At 36.7% G+C, this 25885-nt stretch overlaps 2 protein-coding genes across 4 annotated transcripts in view; both read right to left on the bottom strand.

Moving 5' to 3' along the window:
- Window positions 1-117: 117 nt before the first annotated feature.
- Window positions 118-21795, bottom strand: LOC121384053. The gene is made up of 10 exons (XM_041514250.1): window positions 21583-21795; window positions 18276-19673; window positions 17130-17204; window positions 16644-16752; window positions 14909-15063; window positions 8896-9067; window positions 8236-8403; window positions 7190-7368; window positions 5359-5601; window positions 118-2809 (listed from the first exon to the last, which is right to left on the bottom strand). Exons 1-10 carry the CDS (start codon window positions 21703-21705, stop codon window positions 2345-2347), a joined length of 3087 nt encoding a protein of 1028 aa, XP_041370184.1. The 5' UTR covers window positions 21706-21795; the 3' UTR covers window positions 118-2344.
- A 2427-nt stretch (window positions 21796-24222) lies between these two features.
- Window positions 24223-25885, bottom strand: part of LOC121384751 (protein mono-ADP-ribosyltransferase PARP14-like) — a 39306-nt gene continuing 37643 nt past the window's right edge. For 2 of the 3 annotated variants that reach the window (XM_041515292.1, XM_041515291.1), the window contains 2 exons: window positions 25661-25835; window positions 24223-24922 (listed from right to left, as the gene is read on the bottom strand). In XM_041515292.1, the coding sequence (XP_041371226.1) occupies window positions 24615-24922; window positions 25661-25835 (483 nt within the window). In that variant the 3' untranslated portion in view covers window positions 24223-24614. Of the gene's footprint in view, window positions 24923-25604; window positions 25836-25885 lie in introns of all 3 variants that reach the window. The other variant, XM_041515293.1, reaches the window with a different exon arrangement.

Genomic DNA, 25885 nt, shown 5'->3' on the forward strand with positions numbered 1-25885 from the left:
CAAATGTTAGTTGCTGAACACAGGACAGATATAGTGGAGATTTGAGCTATGTTAATAATAAACACTTATTTAAATATAGTTGCAGAGTTTTAAAAATGAAATAAATAACTTGCAAAATGAAATACTGAATATTTTATTGTGCATTGAACATAACAAATAAATCAAAATAATTTAATGAGAATAAATAATAAATTGAATATAAGTGGTGACTATCTTGCAAAAGTTAAAATAGGTAATACCTCAAGGCTCTATCAAGTTGCATCCACTATTCAACTCCTATTAGAATAAAACAAATATTTTAAGACTGATCAGAGTAGGTCGAAAATATGGCAACTAATAACTCTTGTGATTTGAGCCAATTTTCAGCAAAAGACCTGCTAATTATACTCAAGACTTTGAATGCAAAAACTAATATAATCATAAACTAATGTAATGAATAATACTTACAAAATAAATAAATACAGAACAATACTAATACTGTTATCTAAATAGTACTGGGATTTGGGTTTTTTAAAACTCTTATTTGACTGAATGATACTAGGAAACAAGTGTTTTATTATTAAAATAATATCACCAATCCTATTTGTAATACACACAAAAAGGGGGAACACTTTGGCTTCCCATCACTCACCTGAGTAATTTTTAACTCCCTTAGTTTCTACTCTTTTTTTTTAAAGTACTACAAAAGGATTAAATATCGATGCTGAATATGGTAACATCTTAAATTTCTCCCTCTAATCGAAGTTAGATGAGCAATCAATCACTCCCCTCAGTTTCTTTTATGGCAGTGTTTGCAAAACACTGATAACTGTGTAGTAAGTATATTTAAAGTATACAGGTAGTTAGTAAATTGAAAAGCTATCTCCGTGTATTTACAGCACATTGTCAAATAAATAAATAAAACTAGTATTTAACTGAACTGCTGCTGTTATACAAAACAAACTAATAATGTAATAAAATGATGATGAATGAATAAATTGGGCTCTAAACTTTTGTTAAATCGTGCAATCAGAATATGTGTTACAGAAAGTAAATAGTCGGTACCCAATTTTCTTTAGTTTGTGGACACATCTGAGATTCCAGAGGGCAAACTTTTCAATTCTATGTAGGTCAGTGAAAATTTGACCTACTTTTTGTACCATGTAAAAAAATTTAAAATGATGAGATGAACTCAGTTTTGTAAGATTTGTGTTATTAATGTCAAGAGAACAATGTAAGAAATGCTTACTTTATTATATTTTTTATTCTTTCTCTTGCAAATGTCACCCCAAAATAATGTTATTATATCATTTATTAACATAATAATTATGTAATATAACATATAAAACATTATTTTGAAATATCTAACTGGTTTATTTAACCATAAGTTATGTGGACAATGACTACATATCCCATGCTTAACTTGTGTTTCTGTCATTAAGACCTCAATACACCACTCACAGTCCACAATAGTTCCGAATTGTAACAGGTTTGTGGTTTGTTCACATATAATTAAGAGAGTAATCAAACAACCATTTTATTTCTATTTTTGCTGATATTGTTTTATAATACTGCATATTTACTTTCTGAAACATCAAGATAAAGTGATACAGGTGTCCGGTGTGAATCGGATACTATATCACCCATAGACGGATAATATGGGCCGATGACAAAAACATGCATTTTTTTTGTCAAAATAAATCTTTTCCTTTTTAAAAAAAGAGTGAATTAATTCAAGTAATTTTGAACAGAAACAAATGTCTGGTTTAGTCTGTCAACAAATGGAGTATATTAATGCATTTTGAACAGAAACAAATGTCTGGTTTAGTCTGTCAACAAATGGAGTATATTAATGCATTTTGAACAGAAACAAATGTCTGGTTTAGTCTGTCAACAAATGGAGTATATTAATGCATTTTTCTTCAAAATCACTGGACAACATTTTACATTTTTCTCAACTTAATCTCATCATTCCAAACATTTTGATACCAAAAAGGACTTTGTGACATCAATCAATCAATCAGCCAACCATTTGACTGGTGCTTAAGGTTCAAGCACGACTGTTTTGGGCACATCCTCAAAGATAAACGGGCTTTGTGACATCAGTATTGCTGTCCAGATCTTGGTAATAGGCTTCTTTATGGCAGCTATTATAAACTCGCATTGTGCTAAAAATAGGTGAAGTTTTCACGGTTACAAAAAATATTAAGTGACCTTTCATGGTAGAAAGTCTCCGGGTTGACTGCCGTGCTCACCAACTAAAATTGAAATTCAACTTCAGCCAGATCTGAATTTTAGATCAAGGTTTTCATGTAAACACTGACTTTAGTTTTTTGGGTGTTTCTTTCTTTTTTTCATTTTTTTTTTACAAGTCGTCTTTATGATACTCCAGCAGATTGAAATCACAAACTTTATCTGTATATGGCATGCAGTCGAAAGCGGTGCAAGACTTGCACTGTGTCAAGTCTTGTACATAATAGAAGAGATAGAAGAAAATGAAGTGCGAAAGCATCAGCAGAGCCAGGCCGGTGATGCAGAGAATGAGGCGAGTCTGTGGTCTCCACCAGCCAAATGTGATGTACGGCAGGAACGTAACGGCACAAATCATCCCCGTGAAGAAACCTACAACGATGGAGTAGTTGCTCACTTGAGGAAAGGTGCCCACAAAAAGAGAGATGCACAGAAGACCAGCAATTTTTGCCACTTCTTTCCACGGTTTTTTTACCAGCCTCCAGGCTTGACTAAGTTCCACGGTTAACACTCCAACAGTCCCCATCAGTGAGCCAGTGGTGCCGACCTGTGGGGAGTAAGGTGAGAATATGGTCGCAATCTGAAAAGAAAAGAAAACTATGTACTGTTACTGAATATCTTCACCTGTAAGTCAAGGCCCTAATTTCAAGCACTTTAAACTTTTTTTTTAAGTGACCCATTTGTAAGTCGACCCATGAAAAATGCTCTACAAATATTAAAGTATTCCTTGTTTTCAGAATATCATGAATGAATGAAGTTATTTTAGGAACTTTGGATAAATTTGCACACTGGTATTCCATTACTAGTCAAATCTCCTAGCATCAAAAGAGAATAAGTCCTTAGTAGGTGTTAAAGGAATGCTTAAGCAAGGCTTTTGGACTGGTATGCATATTCAACGATATATAATGCACATTATTGCTTAATATTAACAAGTATAATCTTATAGTTAATTAATAAAAAAGTTAAATGTGACTGCTATTATATATAACGGACACAGCCATTTTATACCATCTAACGTCAGGAATGACTATAAAAACAAATGATAAAATAGGCATGCATTGCAATGTTCTGTAATAATATCCATCCCAATAAGCCAGCAATAAGTATATATTATTTTTCAATACAAAATAAACCACCTTTGTAAAAGTGGCTACACAACAAGTCGAAATAATTGTACCATGTTTTGTCCATGCATTAACCTACATACTAAAATGATACACAGAGTGTTTTCTTAGTTATCTGGTCTATTCTGTTAGTTGCCTCTACCTGTGATTCCTGATTGGCAGGTGTATATTTGATAGGTAACCAGAAGAGCCAATTAATTACCAGTCTAGACACAAAAATACATACCGATATTGTGTAATAACCTGTCACCCCTAAAATGATAATGGACATTGTTTTTTACTGTAAACAGTTCTGTAAAACTATTGATTAAATAGACTCCCATCAAAATTTTCAGAACTGACCAATTACGTAGTCCCAAAGAAAAGAAAATTATCACTTGGGTATTGTGGGTTGTCGTTTTTGCTCCAATGTAGCATACCAATAGGCCTAATAGTGTACATTTTTCCTTTGGATTATTTAACAGAGAAAAATACTATAATCTTATTTTGTTCCATTAATGCAATTTGAAATATATTCAGTTAATTAGTTTATTATATTATCACGTCATTTATTTGGTTTTACAAGGCGGGTTGATCAAAGACAAGCGCCTTGTTGTAAATGACTGCTTTTGTTTATACTGTGCATACAGGAGTTGGTCGGAGCTGACGTCACTTTGCCGCAAGTTAGAGTACCGGACGCCTCAAAAACAAAAGAAAATGGTAGGAATATTCACGGTTTTTTAAAGCCGCACACCCTAGTTCCATCCAGCAAAAATAAATTATAATTTGGTTAATCTACAAACCTGTAACACACTTAAATCACATTTTTATCAAATGGAGTGAAAAAGAAGGTTTTATATCGATAAATACCATGGGAATCCCCATGTCCCAATTGCTTGAAATAATTTTGAAAGTTAGTATTTTGATGTCACCGGTAGATGTCGCTCAAAGCACAACAATGCCTGTCACGACAAATTTCACAGACTTTGGGTGCGTTTTTTTCACCTCTCCTGGACATGTTCCAACTGTTCTGTCCTGGTTGTATCCCCTCTCCAGATATCGTAAGACTTAGCAAAATTATTGGTTTTAAGGGTTTGTAACGTTTTGTATTGAGACACTTACTTGTCTGAACTTTATTGTTACTGAAAATGTTCACAAATGAACAACAACAAATCGGATGTTGATTGCGCGAACCGTGCACGAGAAAACAAACCGCACCAAAATGATAACGGTCACATGGTATACCAACGTCTGTGACATTGAAATGGAAATATCCCCTCTAAAAATAGATTATATCTTGTCTGCTCAACGTTTTTTTCTCAAACATGCATCCGTTTTCAAGAAATACGAAAAATGTATTTTGTGTTATTACAAACACCAGGATTACCAAAAAACACTTCAGGTGAATGGAAATGTATATTCTAAATAATAAATGGTAAGTAAAGTGCAATTTTATTTGTGAAAAATGGGGTTTAATAGCGAAAAACAATGCCGTAATGGTTAACAACTAGCCGTAACTAGGGTGTATCCCTTTAATTAACTCTAAAATTACGTGTTTTCCATTTATTAAAGCGTCGGTAAGTGTTGGTGGTCCGGGTATGCATCTTTCCAACACATAAGGCTCATGTTTAAGTTTACTCTTCCTTTAAACATTGTTTTACAGCAGTTTACAGAATAACATTGTGCACAGACTACAAACATCACTGTTATCTTGTATTAAACTGGAAGCATTCGTCATTTTAACAATGTAAAGGAAGGTAACTTGTGGAAATGATATTCTTCACTGTTGCTCTAGTTGACTGCAAAGATCAATCTAATCCAGTTTTAGTGAAAGCTGATTAAAATTCATGAAGCTAACTAACATTTAATTTTGTTTTAAGAAACGTAACTCAAGACCAAGACGTTCTCTCTTACAGATTTAGATATTCTTAAGTCTGAAACTGTGGATTTACAAATGGGTTCACTGTCCAGTAATTGTGCTTCACTACAGATACAATAATTTTTTTTAAAATGAATGGCCACATACCAGGCATCCATTGAGTCCACAAGAGATGTAGACGAAAAGCATGCGCATCCATCCAATTGTCTTCTCGGTCTCCCGCATCAGGATCCAGATTCCCACCAGCAGAAGTATGGTGTGGATGATGCCATGCGAGTACAGTAGACTGAGGAGGAAACGCCCCCATTGGTTGGCCTTCTTGGATAGCCACGGCATGTCAGGGTCGGGCTCTAGACCGCCAAAGTGGCAAAGATCATTTGCACAATTGACCTGCAAAATACAAGCAAATTAAGTAATGAATAAAATAATAAGAATTCCAATCATTGTTGTATGAACAGACTGGATGTTGATGGATTGTAGTGAATTAGATTAGATCTAATCACACTGAAACCACAAACCAAAAATAGAATTGGATTAATCTTGGGAGTTGACATTTTCCACCTGTAGTAGACTGGTCAACAGTTGACGCCCGGCATGCTTTTGCTCGGCTATTGAGAGACTTCCCAGATGATCCTGACTCTGCAGAGACGATGAAGTTAAGAGGTCTTGCCTTCATTTATGAGCTGCTTCCATCTCCAGCCAAGCCTCCCGCTCCTTCGAGAAAGGAACCCGTTCCCATGCTTGCTACAGATGCACAGCTGGATAATGTTGTCATTAAATATTTGGATGTCAGTTCCTTGGTCGGCCTCGACATATTCTGTCTTCAACATGCCTTGTTAGTGAAGTTTGTGGCCAAGAATCAACCACATCAGTCTTCTTGGACTTATACTGTAAAAGCCCTATCGTCCATCTTGGGTTTGCATGATGTCGAGGACTTGTCTTTTTGTCATGCTCGTGATCTACACTGAGAGAATTAGAACTTTCAGAAATGGTCAGAAAATACTTTTTCTCTCGTGTAACCAATCATTTAACAGACATTTCCAAGAACACTGCGTCAACATGGATCATGTCAACGATTCTTGAAACCTATGAAGATGAGGGTTTTCCTCCTCATTCAGCATCTAACCCACATGAGTAACGAGCACTTGCAGCATCAATGTCTCTGCATGGGCCGTCCTCGTCCAACCTCCCCGCTTCCATTTCTCCATTCGATGCCGCTCAGGGGGGAAAGAAGGAAGCTTCAGTCATGTGACCAGAACCGGAAGCAGAGAACTCGTTAAAAGATGTTAAGCCATCCCATTGGCTGTTGGGATGTTCGGACCAGACTACATTGGGGGAGAAAATGCCATTTGTTGAGTTCAGGCTAAGTATGCATAAAAGAGAGAATGATCCAAGGTTTTTTTTACATACTAAACAAATTTAATTAAGTGCCAGTAGATATTTCCAGCAGTTTTCTTTAAATATGTTTTAAAAATAAAAATTTTTACCATTGTAGTGTGTTTACAATGAATAATTTAAACAATTTAGAGCGAAGAAAGTGACAAGTATCATTATGAACCAACATGTGACAAGTCCATGTGCATTACAGCATTTTTCATAAATATGTCAGAAAAATCTACTCTTTGCAGGATTTTTTTCTGTATTATGGGTCATAGTTCACAGAAACTATGTTTCGAAGTAATCTGTATCAAAACTTGCTAAAATAAATTACACTGGCAAAGAATTACTAGAAAGTCTACCCGCTTTTAATTAATTTTGATTATACTTTAATTTTATTTGGCTAGAGTTAAAAAAATACTTGCATGTTTTATCACAAGTATATTGTTCTGTGATATGTTTATTTGCAACCCAATCGACTGTTATATTAATGACAATAAATTTCATACACATGGAAATATAGCAATTAGATTGTTTGTATTATACTGAAAAGAAGAATAAACTAATTTTCCGGTTTATCCAAGCCGAATGTGCCGTTCACCTGACTGCAGTGGTCCTCTTTCATGTGATAGATGCCGCCTATAAACACGCAGTGGCTGTGCGAGGTGTGAATGCACATTCCCTGTATGTCCACGCAGCACGGCTTCATTACGTGTGCCACACTGTTCTTACCGGGAATGCGTCCAGAACACAGTATTCCTTCACGCCACGCACCAACACCTGTCAAGTCAAACACAAAATGTATCATTTGGCATTTCATTTAGTTTTTTTGATTTACCACTTCATGCTGGATTGGGGTGGTGGGGGATAAAGGGATGCATGGATGAAATGTGAGTGGGTAGGTGGGTTGATGCATATGTGGGTTGATGGGTGGATGTGAACTGGGTGATGAACGAATGGATGGATAGGCAGACAGATGGATGGAAAGAGAAGGTATATTGTTCTAACAATTTCTCATCTTAAACTCTAGCTACTTGGGTGTCCAACGAATGGTTGATTCAACACTTAGTTGACAGAGACAAGAAACCCCGTTCTTCTACCCAGATTACTCATTCTGTAGATTAATGAATGAATGACTGAATGGATGGATGGTGGATCGAGTGACTGGATGGATGGATGGTGAATTGAGTGACTGGATCGATGGATTGATGGAATTGAAAGGAATGGAAAACTGTATCTCTTCATTTTCATTTCAATTTATTTTATGCTTATATCCAATTAAGGTTCAAGCACACTGTCCTGGACAAACACCTCGGCTATCTGTCCACGACAGAAGGTTAGTTGTTAGTGACAGAGAAGAGGGTGTAGTGGTCTTACACCTGCCCTTTCAGTTGTTAAAACTAGCTCTGTGTGGGAGCCAGTACCAGGCTGTGAACCCTGTACCTACCAGCTTTATGTCCGATGGCTTAACCACAGACATAACTGTGCTAGTAATGTATTAAATTTGATCTAAAATGTCATGTGTTCACTTATTTCTTTCCATCAGTTTACAGGGGCCTAATTTATAATTAAAGCATGCTGTTTGCCAATCCATTTTCAACATTTATCAATTGTTAAATTGTTGAGTAAAAATTAAAATGCTTCAACCCTCTGTCTCTTTGTTGCACTCTTCTTTGGACAGAGTGCCAGCCGTGTTCCGCGAGGCCATCTCGCAGCACCCAAGTGTTGTGGTTATGCTGAAGTTGTACCTTTCAACAAATGCCAGACTCGTATGGTGGTTTTCTCTCATACATAGGCCGAACACTGCCCCAGCAGCTGCAGTAATCAAATAATGCACACTTCATTAGTCAGTATATATAATAATTAGAACAATTATAAACTGCTTAAAATATTTACAATTAGCAGGTCTGATGCTTATATCTAATTATACTTAAAATAGTATACTATATCCTGGGATACCAAATCCACTACAGTTAGCACAAATATAAACTACTCGTATTTAAAATTAGACTGATGTTTATATGTAATTATGGTTTAAATAGTATAGAGGTTTCCTCTACTTGGAAGGAATCATATAACATGTCTTAGTTTGTCCTCATACATCATAGGCTATGTTTGTTGCTCAGTATTATGGTGTTGACGTGTTTATTGCAAAATGAGTAACCAACTGTTTAGTTTTCAAGGCATTGGAGCATATGACAAGGGCATTGCAGAAATTTGCCACATGGCCACTGTTAAATTTGAGCTGTGGTGCAGCACATAATATATGAAATGGTTCCACTCCAACCACATCACACAACTGCTCACCAATCATGCTGCGCATTGTCGGACCCATCCACAGATTGGGAACTATCCATCGGTGGATGCTTTCCTTCCCGAGGAATGTTTTAATGTTCTCTTCAAAGTCTAGCTTCGGTTCCAAGCCGACCCGAGCGAGGCCAAACAGCGCACAAATAACGGAGACTGACATCACAAGACTCTAAAATAAAATAATAAACTTTCACCAATGTTCATCATAAAACATGCAAATGCTTTTTAACTTTATATCTTGAATGCAATCATGATGCATTCCATGCCGTCCTTTCTAGCCATCATTACCACATAACTGAAGAATGGCTGTATCTTTGGAACATTATGCACTTGAGGTAATCTTTGCTCTAAGATCGCTGCGTAAAATGGGGTCCTGGACCCCATGCTTATTAAACTTTAATAAGAGTCCAGACTCAATCTCTGATGAAGGAAGGAAATGTGTTGTTAAACGACGCACTCAACACATTTTATTTACGGTTATATGACATCAGACATATGGTTACGGACCACACAGATATTGAGAGAGAAAACCTGCTGTCGCCACTTCATGGGCTGCTCTTTTCAGTTAGCAGCCAGGGATCTTTTATATGCACCATCCCATAGACAGAATAGCACATACCACGGTCTTTGATGTACCAGTCCAATCTCTAATGATGTCACACACATACAATTTGTTTGGCGTTGTCATGACATTAGTGTATCAGACTCTATTTGAGTCTCGAGACTAGACTCTTAAAAGTTTTATAAGCACCAGGGTCCCGTTCCACAAAGCGATCTTAGCATTAAGATCACCTAAGTGTATATGTTAGCTGTGTAGTTGCGGTGATCTTAGGGCCAAGATCGCTTCGTGAAATGGGGCCCTGGCCAGATTCTCTACCATAACTCCTACAGGATATTTATGTACAAGTATATATCATTATCATATAATTGATATACTTATTATTTGTTTCATACGATTAAAGCTAAGGTTTGTTTTATTTAACAACACCACTAGAGCAAATTGATTTATTAATCATTGGCTCTTGGATGTCAAACATTTGGTAATTCTGACAGTCTTAGAGATGAAACGCATTACATTTTTCCATTAGTAGCAAGGGATTTTTTATATGCACCATCCCATACACTGGACAGCACATACCACGACTCTTGAATGATATAGAGTCGTATTGCACTGGCTGGAATGAGAAATAACCCAATGGGCTCAACAATGTGGATCGATCCTAGAATGACTGTGCATCAGGCAAGCACTTACAATAAGCAAGAATAAATGTTGTATGAGTAAAGCAGACATATTGTGTAAAAAAACCAGCCTTGTTTATAAGCCATTTAAAAAACTGCTTGCTCTAACCCAAACAAATTCATTAACCAATTCATATCAGCTTGCCCATCACCAGTTAAGAGAAAAGTTGCCACCCTAATAGTTACTGATCAGAAACACAAACTTAGAAAGTAAAACACAACTTTACTTGACAAATACAAAAGGAGAAGGAAGAGTGAAAAACAAGGGCGATTACTTTCACCCAATACATCAAGGGAGATAACTCCCAACTAAGGTTGCTAACATAATATCTGGCGTAACCACTTTTTTCTTCCTTTTGTTTTTGTACTGTTAATGTTAAGGTTAGAACTTACTGTCTGAGTATAATAAATGTATGGTTACTATTAAAACAAAACACAAAATCGTCAAAATCGACGCGGTAGATGTTCTTGTCATTGGGGTCTGGAATAAAACATGGTAAACGATAGTTAAATGCAGATTCATGACACTGACACAGTATATTTCTATGTCGTGGTTAGAACAAAAACATGGTGAATGTTAGTTCAACACAAAATCCTTAAATCGACCTGGTAGATTTATCCGTCGTCGTGGTCTGGAGGGGAGTAGTGAGTTCTCCGTTGTGTCCAGGATGTTGTCTAGTGATTGTGAAGATATGTCTGGTAGAGGCGAGGCGATCTCAGTTGGAATCGGAGGAAGATCATAACTTGTGTCAACGTCAGGATCTGGGGGTGTTTCATCATCATTATCTGTGTCACCGGAAGTACACTGTGGAATTTGACAAGTCTTGTTTGGTACTAGGTAACACTCAGAACTTTTAACACGACAACAGTCATTTCTAAGTTGTGATCCAACAAATTTGCGAATGTCGCACCATGGCTCGTCAATGTTCACAACAAGATATCGATTACGTGCACATGTCTTATTTCTGTCACAATACAGATACACTAAATCTCCAATGTGTACTGAAGGCATGGTTGATTGGATTCCTTTAGGAGTTTTGGATAATTCAGTGTGTGGGTGGTTTGATAATCTGGCGGAGTGTTGGTCTGTAATAAGTTGTTGGTCAGAAAGGGGTAATTGGCTGCTTGTGAATTGGTCTCTCTGAGTCCACATTTCACGAGATGATACGCCATGGTTTCGAATGCGGGAATTGAGACTAGCGACTGGGTTTTTGTTTATGTTCTTGACCCTACCGATTTCAAGAGTGATTCTGTGTTTGTGTAGGAAACTGTCATTTGCCAGCGTGAGAAAGCCTGGAGCAGGATCTGTGCGGATGACTGCTGGGGGTCCGTCAAGAGGGCGTAATTCTATGCACAAACGAATCAATGCCTGTCGAATGACATCACTACGTTCATTATCAATCAGACAGGCGACTGTAAAGGCTGTAATACATTCCCTCACAACTATGATGACTTGGCATTCTCGTTTAAGGATATCCGCAGCAAAGAGACTGCCTACAGTCTCAGGTGGATTACTTGAAGTTTGTTCGACAATGGTAGATGGAGTCTTTCGCAGAGCAGCACACTGATGGCAGTTGTTGGATACAGAGTCAATGGAACGATCCATGTCAAGCGCAAAGAAGTATCTTTGAACTACCTTCTTTAGTTGAAATGCTGATGGGTGATTCAACTGAATATGTAAAGCATTGAGGAGACCTTCTAGAACTTGTCGGGGAACAACAATACATTCTCGCGTGGAGAATAGTGGATCAGTTCGCTTTACGACGAGGAGACCATCTTTGGCAATGGTTACCGTATTGATGTAACGTTTAACATCTTTGATGTTGGTGAGCTTCTTCGAAGGGCGAGTACCTTGAATCAGGTGAGAATGAGTACACCGTAAATCCTTGCACTTTTCTTGTAGCGAGTGCCAAGTTGATCTTGTGGTGAAGGGTATCCGAGTCTTACCTGATAGTATGTCATCTGTGAGAATGTCGAACAACAGAATTTTTTAGGATCTTGGATGAAAGTACATATTTGACACGATTCATTGTGACACTCTGGAGCATTTCGGCTAGCAAAGTCTGATGGGATATTTGCATTACCAGCTAGATGATAACTTCTAGATGATAACTTCTCAAAAGCAAGGACGCAAGGTTTGTTGTCAGTGAGAATGATAGGTTTCAGACTGGACTGGATGATATAAGGACTGAAGTGTTTTGTGGCAGCGGCAATCGACAGTGCTTCAATTTCACATGGTAACCATGTGACTTGACGTGGTCTGAGTTTTGCGCTGAAGAATCCTGCAACGCGAGGTTGATTGTGGCGAGTTACATACAAGGTTGCTCCTATGCCTGGATCCTTAACAGCTCCATCTGTAACAATCCAAAGTTGGTCTTTTAGGTTTGGGAGAACGATTGCTTTGTTTGACGAGATTGTCTGGGCATGAGAAAAGGCATCATGAAGGTCATTGCTCCAAACTATTTCATCTTTTGACTGGCGACCTGCGACAATATCATCAAAAGGATCTTCAAACAGCCGGGTATAATGCGGGCAAGAATTTTGTATGCACCAATGAATGAGCGCAAACCATAGACTGTTGGGAGGCGAACATGACGCTAAAGTAGTGATGTGGTGAGGACTAGCCTGAATACAGCCTTGTTGCCAATTCCATCCTAAGATTGTGGTTGATTGTGGAGTGATTATTGTTTTGTGTGCTGACAGTCTTAAGTTGTTGTGTCGAAGGGCTGTCAACAACCGACGCCAAGTGTTGATTAATTCTTCAGGGGTATTTCCGCCACAATACAAGTCATCAGCGAGTTTAGTGACAACCCCTTCCGTCAATAAATCTCCCAGAACTCTACACATAAGTTCCTCTAGTGCAGTTTCTGAACCTGGCATACCCATTGCCGATCGGGTGTATACACGGATACCGCGAAACGGAGTAGCAACACCACAATACTTCATGGAATTCTTGTCAAGTGGTATTTGGTAGAAAGCGCTGGACAGATCAGTGGTAATAATATATTTCCATTGACCGATTTGTCTCAATGTTGAATCTACATCAGGTAACAGGGACGGCTGAGGTTTGGTGTACCGACCAACATCACCGAATGATGTGACCAGGCGATGGCCGCCTGATGGCTTTCTGACAAGGAAGGAAGGGTTAACGTATTCAACCTTGATACCTTCATCTTCAGGACGTTTGAAAACTCCCTTGTCCTCGAGGTCGTCGAACATCTGTTGAAGTTCTCCGAGTTGCTTTCTGGAGTACTGGGGTACTCTTCCCTTCCTCTGAGGAAGTTGTACTGGAACCATGTTAACTACTGCTTGGAATGGACCACTGGCACCATTATAGCATTCTATGGAAGGGTCAAATACATCATCATATTCCTGAACTAGAGCACTGAATTCCTTTCTGATTTCTGGAGAGAGAATATGGTGAGGGTCTATTTGAATTTGGTCTGAGAACTTGCCATATGACTGTGATTTGGTATTTGTTCTGGGGAGATGTGGTTTGTCACTGACATTGTCAACTTCTGGTTTGAGTCACCAGTTTCTTTGGAGGCGTGGGTTCATATCCCACCGCTGCCACCACGCCAGTTAAGAGAAAAGTTGCCACCCTAATAATTACTGATCAGAAACACAAACTTAGAAAGTAAAACACAACTTTACTTGACAAATACAAAAGGAGAAGGAAGAGTGAAAAACAAGGGCGATTACTTTCACCCAATACATCAAGGGAGATAACTCCAACTAAGGTTGCTAACATAATATCTGGCGCATCTTTTTCATTTGTAATTTAAATATTTCCTTTTTCGTACTTATGTTTTTCAATACCTACCTAAAAATTATTTCAAAATAAACTAAAGTTCCATTTCTTCCATATTGTAATTATTGTACAGAAATATGTTGTCTTATATCTCACTTATTGTACTGCATGTGATTATTATAGTACAATATTACAAATGTGGTATGTGTCACATTTCCCGTATTGTATTGCATAATATAATTTTTATAGTACAAAATTACAAATGTGGTATGTGTCGCATTTCCCGTATTGTATTGCATAATGTAATTATTACAGTACAAAGTTACAAATGTGGTATGTGTCGCATTTCCTGTATTGTATTGCATAATGTAATTATTACAGTACAAAGTTACAAATATGGTATGTGTCGCATTTCTTCCATATTGTAATTATTGTACAGAAATATGTTGTCTTATATCTCACTTATTGTACTGCATGTGATTATTACAGTACTGTATTACAAATATGGTATGTGTCACATTTCCTGCATTATACTGCATAATGTGATAATTATAGTACAATATTAAAAATGTGGTATGTGTCACATTTCCCGTATTGTATTGCATACTATAATTTTTATAGTACAAAATTACAAATGTGGTATGTGTCGCTTTTCCCGTATTGTATTGCATAATGTAATTATTACAGTACAAAGTTACAAATGTGGTATGTGTCGCATTTCCCGTATTGTATTGCATGTAATTATTACAGTACAAAGTTACAAATGTGGTATGTGTCGCATTTCCCGTATTGTATTGCATAATGTAATTATTACAGTACAATGTTACAAATGTGGTATGTGTCGCATTTCCCGTATTGTATTGCATAATGTAATTATTACAGTACAATGTTACAAATGTGGTATGTGTCGCATTTCCTGTATTGCATAATGTAATTATTATAGTACAAAGTAACAAATGTGGTATGTGTCACATTTCCAGCCTTGTATTGCATGATGTAACGAAAAGAGTCTGCCTTTACCAGAAGAATCAAATAGGTGAAGAATGGTCGGAAGTTTCCAAATGTGGTCAACTTGACTCGGATATCCGTGATACTTTCCTTGCTGTACTGTGATATCTCTCGCCTCAGTTTCTTCCACTTTGATCTAGCCTCACCCTCAGGATTGCTGTAATATGCTGGAAACCAGAAGAAATACGGTGTTCATTAGTAGACGGCAGCCTCTAATTTTCTGAGGATACTACAGCCTTCAGAACTATTAACAATTATTACCCATATGGACTCAAATATATGGGGTAATATTTTTTGGATCTCTGCACAGTGTGCAAATTGCTTCCACAGCCACTGATTGGCTGGCTTAAAAGTCATGACGTTTGGTTGCTTGCTTTCCACGGTCAGAGCTTCACTTTCATTCATATAATTAATTCATTCATGAGTCCAGTTACACAGACATTATACGATCTACAATGATTTACAGAAACTTTCTGACTGATTTGTTTCATAAACATGAAAAGGTATATTTTTATAAGCAGCGGCTTTAGTAGCATAATTTTTTTAATTATTTTCTATTGCAACAACAGTCGTATTATCTTGTACTGTAAACATATGGCTGTAAAAAGAATGCTGTTATGCCATGACGTCACTTACATTACATCATGTAATGCACGTAAAATTATATAGAGTAACGTCTGATGGCTGTTATAGACTGCAGAGGAATTTTTACATTAAAAATCAGTTATAATACAATGAATAATAAAGAGAATAACCAACTCGCTATGAGGAGTTACGAATTATCTTTTCCTCGTGAATGATGTCTTAACTTTGGTTATCTACAAACCTGTAAAACATTTGCATAAAGTTACAATAGAGTAAAACAAGTCTGTGACGTTGGAATGGGGAAATACTCTTAAATATTATACTACAGTTCGTCTCCATAACTGTTTTAACGGGGTGTGATGTGGCCCAGTGGTAAAGCGCTTGCTTGATGTGTGGTCGGTTTGAAATCGATCCCCGTTGGTGGGACCATTGTGTTATTTCTCATTCTAGCCAGTGCACCATGACTGGTATATCAAAGGCTGTGGTATGTGTTATTTTGTCTGTGGGATGGTGCATATAAAAGATCCCTTGCTACTAATGGAAAAATACAGCGGGTTTCCTCTCTAAGACTATATGTCAAAATTACCAAATGTTTAACATCCAATAGCCAATGATTAATAAATCAATGTGCTCTAGTGGTGTCGTAAAACAAAACAAACAAACCATTACTGTTACATCTCAGAGTTACATGTTTTTAAAAATGTGATAAAAAATTTTTTCGCGATATTAAAAACAACGGGATGGCAAAAAACACTTTAGATGTACAGAAATGTATAACCTAAACAATAAGACCTAAGTACTGTTTTATTTCAGTTGTCAAAAACGTTCCAACAGCAAAATATACATCATAGTATTTAGAAACTAGTACTCTAAGGGATTGTTTTTTACTGTTCAATCGGAACTGAGGAAATTCTGGATGTGAACTAAGAAGATTAAAGGTTTTAAATACAAAATGTATGTCTTCATGAATGTGTGTGTATGTATTATTTGTATAAATAAAGATGTATGTAACAATCGGTCATTTTGTAAAAGGTTGAGCCAAGTTGGCCACACAGGTTACAACCACCACAGAAATCTGTTAAAGATGACCTCAAGGTAAAAAGACATTAAAATAATTTTATTTGTAATCTGACTGTGTGGACAACAAACTAACACGGCTTACCCTTTGCAGTCTCATATATTTCCTCAACGACATCAATTTTCCACAGGTAGTCACTAGTAATCTGCTCTTTGATTTGCTCAAGCTTATTTATCAGCACCGCTCTTTCTACCTAGACAATTTCAACATGACATCAGAATTAAGCCGATTCACTGTGCACAACAAATAGATCTCGATACATAGGAGTAGTCTGTGTGATCATTTTTCATTTTGGGATCTCTTCATTAGTGTGTGAGTGCCTCGACACAAAATGACTTGAAAACAGAAAAGGAATGAACTTCAATGGACAGTGAAATATGTGGACACACACATACACACACATGCACACATACACACACTCACACACACATTAGGTTTAGGGTTGGATTTAGGGTTAGGATTAAGGTTATTTTAAAATGAGGTTTCCTCTATAAATACAATGGAATCACTTAATCAAAATGGAATAAAACAAAATTAAAGTGCAGAATATTTAGCGGCTGCTGTACTCACTGCTGCAAAAAGTTTATAGTGTTTTAGTGCTTCTTGCCCAGTCAGTTCTGAATGATCTTCAATCAACCTGACATTCTGAAAAATAAACACGGAAAGTGTACTTCTATTTCTATTTGCCAAATTTATTTTTATTTGTGAAAGTATACTTTTATTTCTTTGCCAAAGTATATTTTTCATTCTGTTTACCAAATATTAATGGACTAGTATATCAAATGCAGCAAGTAAACTTCATTCATTCAGGTTTTTTGCCAGAGGAGATGAAGGGTAAAGTTATGTATCCTAAAATCTTGGAAATTAGTGGATACATTTTTATAGTTTTTAGATAGATTATCGTAAAAGTTGTCAAAATAAATGAAACATAGTATCAAAGTTAAAAATTATTTTCTGGCAGAAAGCCTGTCATTAGTAGACACCAAGTGGAGATTTGGATGGATATTACTGCCATCATTGCCACCTATGTTTCATACTCCCAATTATACATCTCGCAGCACTCTGTAGATATAACAGCTTATGTCTCTCAAAACAGCTTCCTACTTTTATAAATAATCAACCCCCTTGGTAAAAAAAACACTAATTGTCATAATGACCATATTAACAGTAGACTTCTTCTTCTCATGCTTTTGATCAAACACTGTCATTATCGTAATGCTTGGCGCACACCTACCGATTAACACAGACTCGACTGTCGAGTCGGCAGTAGTCTGAAAATGTGCACCTGCACACACCAGCCGACGCGACAGTCTAATCAGGGCAAAACTGGAGATTTTACATGAATAATGTCACGTCTTTACCCTGAACACACCTACCGATTAACTCCTACATGACTGTCGAGTTGGTGTTAATTGGCAGGTGTGTGCAAAGCATTACGATAATGTTATATAAATTAAATACATTAAATTCACATGATTAGTAAATCACATTATCAACTAGTTCTAGGTTGTTTTGTTATTGTATGCCTTCTGGGTTATTATTAATAAAAGTAAAGCCAATAAGTCCAAATTTATTTTCTGGACAATTAAGACAAAATTGTATATTTATACATACTGACACATAAATATACATAGACCTATAAGCACACTCTCAACATGATAATTCTTAGAACAGCCTAATTTTGGAACTCTTTAAACACAAACTACATGGACATACCGAAAGGTCACTGTTTTTCACATCCTTTTTGGTTGGTGAACTGTGATGCCGTCTGCGGGTTGTATCGTCAGCATCAGTCTCAGCTGGGCCATCATCATTGCTGGTCACCTTTTTATCATTAATGTTACTGTCATAATTGTTTGAACGATTATTACCACCATCTGTTGTTTCAGATTTAATTTCTCCCATGCTACCACCAACAGCATGATTGTTAACGTCCATCTCACCAATAGCATGATTGTTAACATTCATCTGTGGACCATGTGTGCCACTTGCAGTGAAGTCAATAGGGTGTACTTTATTTGACTTGAAGTACACTGCTGAGTTGTTGATGTCCGACTGTTCACTTTTAGAACGAGAGGCTGCAGAGCTGCTCGTCCATTCTGTACTTCCACTGCCAACAAATGAATGCACATCTGACTGTCCTATATTTCCACTGTCAGAATACACCAATTTTCCTGGTGATTCATACTCGTTACTGCAAGATGTCAGAGTACCAATAGTTTCCACTTTGATACTGCAAGGTCTTTCTTCAGACGTACTGCAAGAGGCTACTGGTTTCTCTTTGTGTTCATAAAATGTTTCATTACCAGCCAGCCCTACATATTTTTCGGCATCATTTGTGCCGTGTGAAAAACTTAGTACAGATGAAAGCCATGAAGCATTTTCACTGTTTACTTCTAGTTTCTGAAGTTCTTCATCATTCAGTATGTTAGTAATGTGCACAAACTCTTCTAGACTGTACAGATGGACGTTTTTCGAAGCAGGTTCTTGGAAATGAATTTTGCTACCTGACAATGGCTTCTTTGAATACTTCTGTCTTATTGATGATTGGAATGAAGGTCTATTCAGAAGGGAGCTGGTTTCCATGTTCCAAGTTTCTGAAGAAGAATCTCTCCGTAAGTTTCTCAAAGCAAAAGATATTTTGCTTTTGAATCCATCAGAAGATTTTGCAGTAGTGGTACTTTTGGAGAATTTTCTCACCTGTGAATGGCATTCAGCAGGTGAACAAACAATTTCAATCTGCTCATCTTCTGTTTTGTCCAAAGTTGCTTTAGTCACTCCTTGAGACCTCTTTTTTTCCATAGCATCAAATGATGGTATTGCTACGGTTGTCTGTGCTTTTTCTCTCTTCTCTGATGGACAAGGTAAATGAACACTCCGAGAGGAAGGACCTGGCGTATCAACATTAGATGAATAGGGAACACTCTGAGAGCTTCTAATGATACAACCAGTTGAAGACTTAATCAGCTCCTGTATTTCACTTTCAGTCAATTGATCCACAGACAGTTGTGAAAAAGCTTCTTTCATTTGGTCTATTGCCATATCCTTCTTGTAAGATTCTGTCTGCATAAATTCTGGTATTGACTTCTGTATAGATATACCATAATTTTCTTTCTTTATAAAAAGAAAAACAGATAATAAAATAACCATAAATATGATTTACATATATTTATATATCAATTTGTTTGTCTTGTAATTATAAATTACAGCAATGATTTTGGGCCCACTGACTAGGATCAATCCTAGACGGACCATGCATTAAATGAGCACTTCACCACTGGGCTATGTCCCACCCCTACATAGCATTTAATATGTCATGCCTGCCATTACTGAGATATGTTCAAAACAGACCTTGAGATAGTGTTGTATTATTTAGCCAGAAAAATTATATAATAGTACTACTACTAGTACAAAAGTGTCAGCACAGGTGGGGAAAATTCCCCCTCAACTCTGAAGATAATATACTGGTCCTACCCAATTAGAAAATCAAATTAATTCAGGGCTAAGACTGCATGAAAGTCAAGACTATAAACATTGTGTCCAAAATAATGCCCAAAATAATCACTCCCAAAGATCAAACATGCTCACATAAAAACAATTACAATGTTAAGCATTATTTAGATTAAAATAACTTGAAATGGATTTCTGAATGTCCATAACTCTTCAGCAACTGTTAACATTAAGTACTGCATTAAAAAGACCTCCTTGTGGTGGGAACAAACAGAAAAAATGTTGCACCCAAATTGGTGAGATATAAAGCTGTTAATTTTAAGCTTCCCTCCTCGTCCCTCCCATTTGCTATCATCTTCCGATGCCTATGATATAGGCCTACTATATATTATGTATTTAAATATATTATGTATAAAAATTAGTCCTATGAAATGCAGGTACTGAATTTGGGGATTTTGTTTAAGGATTCCACCAAAATCATATATAACATGATTTAAAACAGATAGGGGCTTGACATAGCCAAGTGGTAAAGCGTTCACCTGATGCACAGTCCTAGGATTGATCCCTGTCAGTGGGCCCATTGGGTTATTTCTTGCTCCAGTCAGGGCACCACAACTGGTTATCAAAGGCCATGGTATGTCTTATACTGTCTGTGGGATTGTGCATATAAAAGATCCCTTGCTATTAATGGAACAATGTAGCAGTCGGTCACTGGCGAAGTCAGAGGCTGAATCCGGGGTGGGCGTGCCTGAACCCTAGTGGATAGGGGCACGTAAAATGAGTTGCCCGTTGCCCGTTGTAGCAGGCGTCCTCTCAAAGACTATATCAGGGTTGAAAATTAGCATGCAAACCAAGGTCGCCAGCAGGGCCAGTTGAAGAAAAATCTTACTGGCCCTTCTCAAATTCAACTAGCCCTCTAATTATCACATTGAAATTTAACTTTAAATTAAAACTACAACCAGATGCCATTTGTTTTAGGGGGAGTGTGTTTGGAATGGTGTTTATTATATCAGCAGTGTTCCACTGGACTTTATTTTCATTCGACATTACTACACACATAAACATATTTATGTACAGGTAAGTGATATTTGTATTGTTGTCAGTTTCAAAGTATGGTCCTTCCGATCAAGTCAAACCTTTGGGTCTCGAAATTACAATACTCAACTGTATTAAGAAATGTACCGTGTTTATGAGCGAGTCAAGTTCAATCTTGCTTTCTTTGTCGTTTTAAGTTTATTTTTACGAAAATTTCTGTGAGACATTTGTTTACTTTCCTCATGCAAAAGTTAACCTCGGAAATTTTCAAATGTACGTACTGTTGCGCATAAACGACGCACACACTGAAACAGGAACTTCTCCGAAACAGGCCCACGGACGATAACTTACCCCTCCCCTTTTCAAAAGTATTTTGTAACGAATCTTCATTACACCCCTAAGGTTAAAACTTCGAGGATTGTTACTATGATTGTATGGTGTGTGTATATTATCAATAAAGTTTAACTGTATTTTCAGCAATGATAATTCTCCGTTATAAATATTATGTTATTTTATGTATGCGACTCCTAGCTGTTACCCGAACTCGGCTTTCAAAATTTTTTCTCAAGTTGTCCATATCTTCATTTGTGTCCAACACTCCGAAAAATGTTTTAATCTTTTCAGTAATTTCATTTCCGTTGGTCTTATACTTTTGCCACATTTTTATGTATAAATTAATTTTTCAGAACAGATTTATTTAAAGCCAGTTAAGCTAAAGTTCGATTTTAGCGGTTTCACAACTTTTATGGGATTTCTCTTCCTAGTTCGTATTTTGGTCCACTCTATACGAAGCTCCATACCAAGATTTAACTATAGTCCCTCCCACCAGGAACGCATTTTTTCATACTATGAAGTTTACTGCAAGTTATTTATTTCTGAGCCAATTGTTTTCTAAATTGCACGCAATAATAGGTGGAAATTATTTATTAAAAACCCCAACAAAAACCCCAACATTTTTGTAGGAGGATAGGACGGACTATAGTATACATGTAGGGTGTTGTTGCTTTGTTGTTTTGTTGTTGTTGTTTGTGAAAATACTTAATACATTCCGAGGTGGTGAAAATTCAGTTGTTGGGATCTCAGATAAGTTTCCATGTTATATTATATTTTCATGCCAAATCTTCACGGTAAACCAATTGGCTATCTTCATTTGTTAATTTACCATGTTAAAGATGCTATGTCAAAGTTGAAAAAATAATATTTCGTTATTTCACAGTACATAACTACAAATTAATCGATCCCACGCACTATATCTCCATAATTAATTCTAGAATAATATATATTTTTTAATCTTGCACTGGACGACTAGAGGGGTTTCCCCGAATAATTGGTGGTTAAATATAGCATGTTTCTTTTGTCAGTTGACCACAAAGAATTCCGGGTAAACTTAGTATCCCTTCCTCCTATAGGTGATACAGGAAGTATGAAATGGTCTTGTGTCACGATCTTGTGTCGAAGGATCCTCCACCTCAGTGTGAGCATTGTCGGTGCACTCTGTCGGAACGCCACATCGTGGCAGATGAAAACAATATATTTGGTAGGAGAAATGTAATGGAATAATTGCGATTCCGTCTGGAACTTGTGTTGAACCTTTTCAGAAATAATTAATGTTGTTTTTAATTTTACCTACCTGTGATATTTGTATATATTTTTCTGTTTTAATTTAACTTTTGAATTTTTACACGTTGATCATTAATTAATTCAAGAACTTTCCTTTGTTTGGTATTTTTCGTGCTGGGTTGTCGTTAAACATTCATTTGTTAATTTTTGGGGCAGAACTCATGAAATTTCTTTTTGTTTAACGACACTACTAGAGCACATTGATTTATTAATCATCGACTATTGGATGTCAAACATATGGTAATTTTTGACAGTCACAGAGAGGAAACCCGCTACATTTTTTCATTAGTAGCAAGGGATCTTTTATATGCATCATCCCACAGATAGGATACACCACAGCCTTTGATATACCAGTCGTGGTGCACTGGCTGAAACGAGAAATAGTCCAATGGGCACACCGACGTGGTCGATCCTAGACCGATCGCGCATCAGGCGTGCGCTTTACCACTGGGCTATGTCCCGCCCCCAGAACTCACGAAGTTAGATACTGTGTCTACGACAGGCGTGCTTAAACAGTTAAAATATGTTTGCCATAGTTTTCTTTTTTAATGAAATAAAGAAATTGTTTGTAAAATTATTATAAAATCGTATTTATAAAGCATCCAAATTACATTTTAAAATTAGTTTTGTCAGGCATCTGGGATAGGTCTATGTTTTTTTGTGTTTGTGCAATATTAACTGTGATTCGTCATCACAAAATCAGTCACATGGGTTAATTTTACAAAATGGACATTTTGTGTTTATCCGAAAGAGGATTAAAAAATCTTTCCATTGATTTATAAATTATCGTAATAGGGCAAAACATTACCGACAAATGGAAAGCAAGTTTTAAAGCTAAAGCTAGAGAACATTGATTTATTAATCATCGGCTAATGGATGTCAAACATTTGGTAATTCTGACATAGTTTTAGAGAGAAAAACCGCTACACTTTTCTATTAGTACAATGGCTCTTTAAAACGCACCAACTCACAGACAGGATAGCACGGCTGGAACGGGAAATAGCCGTATTGATGGGTCCACCGACGTTGATCAACCCTAGACCTACCACACATTTGGCGAGCGCTTTATCATTGGGCTATGTCCCACACCTAGAAGTTTAGAAAGTTATCAGAAATTATGAAAAATCAGCACGTGAAATTTTAAAAATAAACTCATTAGCAACACACATTTCTGCAAGTCCAATTTAAATTAAATGTCGAGTCGTCGAGGGAATATTATAGTGTCTCGCCCATACTCAAGTACGCACACACACATGTACATAATATGTACATACCGTATGACGCACAATGTCACCGTTCTACCATCTTCATTTCCCACCAGATTTTCATGTGTGTGTGTGTGTGTGTGTGTGTGTGTGTGTGTATATTCCCACAAATGACTGCCAGGTCAGATGTCGGTAATTGACGTGCTTATATTAATTTAATGTTCAAGCACGTTCATTGTGAGCGCAAACTCTGACCAGGACCAGAAATTGTACTTCGAAAGAGAGTGGTAGGTTAGTGTTAAAAACAAAAAACAAAACAAAAACAAACAAACAAACAAACAACAACAACCAAGTTTATGTGTTTAACACGTTTATACAAATGATTTGATAAAAATACTGAATATATTTACACAGAATTTAAATAGGGCTTATGCAAAAACATTAAAAAAAAAGAAGTTTATAACTTCACAATATGAATAGAATCGTTATATCCATAACGAGTTCGTATTTCGTCTCTCTGTCACAGGTCAAGGCCACTATTACTCAAATTAAAAATTATTATTTAACCACTTGCCCGACTTCATTTCTTATTAGATTTTCATGAAACTTCAGATACAGAATTAATATTGAAAAACACGAGTAGCAATTCTGTTTATCATATAAGTTATCACTTATAAAGTAATCTTTTAATTCAACATTTAGTCAACCACAGTTCTTATGTCGCCTTCATCGGTATTGTGAGTGATCATATTACTGAACATGTTGCTGTTGGTCCATCTTGCGAGTAGGTTATTAAATACTGCGGGTAGGTATGAGTGTCGTAAAAACAAACATAGATCGTGGGATCTTGGAGGTTGTCCACTGTGGAATCGAATCTTTGGACCTCGTCTGGAAGACAGGGAGGCTCTAACATGCCACGTTCTCCTGTGGTGAACTGTCCCGTTAAAACGCACGTTTGAAACATGTGCCGGTATTCTTGGTAATCGGGCGAGGTGAAGCCGTGAGAGAGACTCGCTGATCGGGCGAAATAGGTTCCTTCTCCATACCTGGTCCCTTTATGAAAACAAACGGTATAGCATTAATAACAAAAAACACAACGTATGGTTGTGAAATCAGGCAAAATTTAATTAAGCCCTGAACTTATATTATATTATAGTATAGTATAGTATAGTATAGTATAGTATAGTATAGTATAGTTTAGTTTAGTTTAGTGTATTTATTTATTATGATTTTATTATTGTTAGTTTTTAAAATTTTATTTTACTTTTTGTTTTAAAGATTTATGTTGTATGTGTATCTTTAGTTTCCTTACGTACGTGATGTGTTTATATTTAATATCTTCCATATTACTATCCACGTAATTATTTATCATGCATATATGTAGGGTTTATTTCGTTTATTTTAGATATATATTGATTTTTCATACATGAATGTGTTTTGTCCATGCCAGGGACTTTCGTTCTTAGAGGCCTTTGTCCAGATACCAGTTTCTCTGACCTTATTAAATCTGTCTATATAGGACACATACTTTTTATTTTTAATATAAATAATCATATTCATGTACTTATCTTTGTAAGCCAGGGAACCTATAAATATTAATAATTACCACGCACTACAAAATGTGCTACTTGGAACAACAATAGGATAAATGTGCGCCATTAATGTTACAAGTGAAAACTAACACCAGCTTAGTTTAGAAGATATTACAAAATTATATTGCTACATGCATATGCACCTAACATTGGCTACAGATGTCTGCCCACTTGGGACTTGAACGTATACTAGACGCACCATTCCTCCCGCGGTAGCATCTGTTAAAACCGTTGATGCAGATTGATTCAACGACTTCCCCGTTTGTTCCATGCCATAGGATGTTTTCATTCGTAATCTTGGAGTTCTTTCGCTCCATCGTTTTTTTGGCCGCTTTATACTTGGTATATAGGTTCTGGTTTTGAATGCGTTCCACCTAAAACGATGACAAGGATACGATGACGAACGTAAACTCTTGTTACTAAC

Source organism: Gigantopelta aegis, chromosome 10 (genome assembly GCF_016097555.1).
Source record: "Gigantopelta aegis isolate Gae_Host chromosome 10, Gae_host_genome, whole genome shotgun sequence".
NCBI classification, from domain to species: Eukaryota; Metazoa; Mollusca; class Gastropoda; order Neomphalida; family Peltospiridae; genus Gigantopelta; species Gigantopelta aegis.

Excerpts from the sequence above, each read along its gene's own strand:
- LOC121384053 (XM_041514250.1), bottom strand. The coding sequence starts at position 21,705 with ATGTGGCAAAAGTATAAGACCAACGGAAATGAAATTACTGAAAAGATT. Across the intron at positions 9,068-14,908 it reads TCACCTATTTGATTCTTCTG|AGTCTTGTGATGTCAGTCTC; the intron begins GTAAAGGCAGAC and ends ATTTTATTTTAG. Across the intron at positions 7,369-8,235 it reads GTGCAACAAAGAGACAGAGG|GTGTTGGTGCGTGGCGTGAA; the intron begins GTTGAAGCATTT and ends TTGACTTGACAG.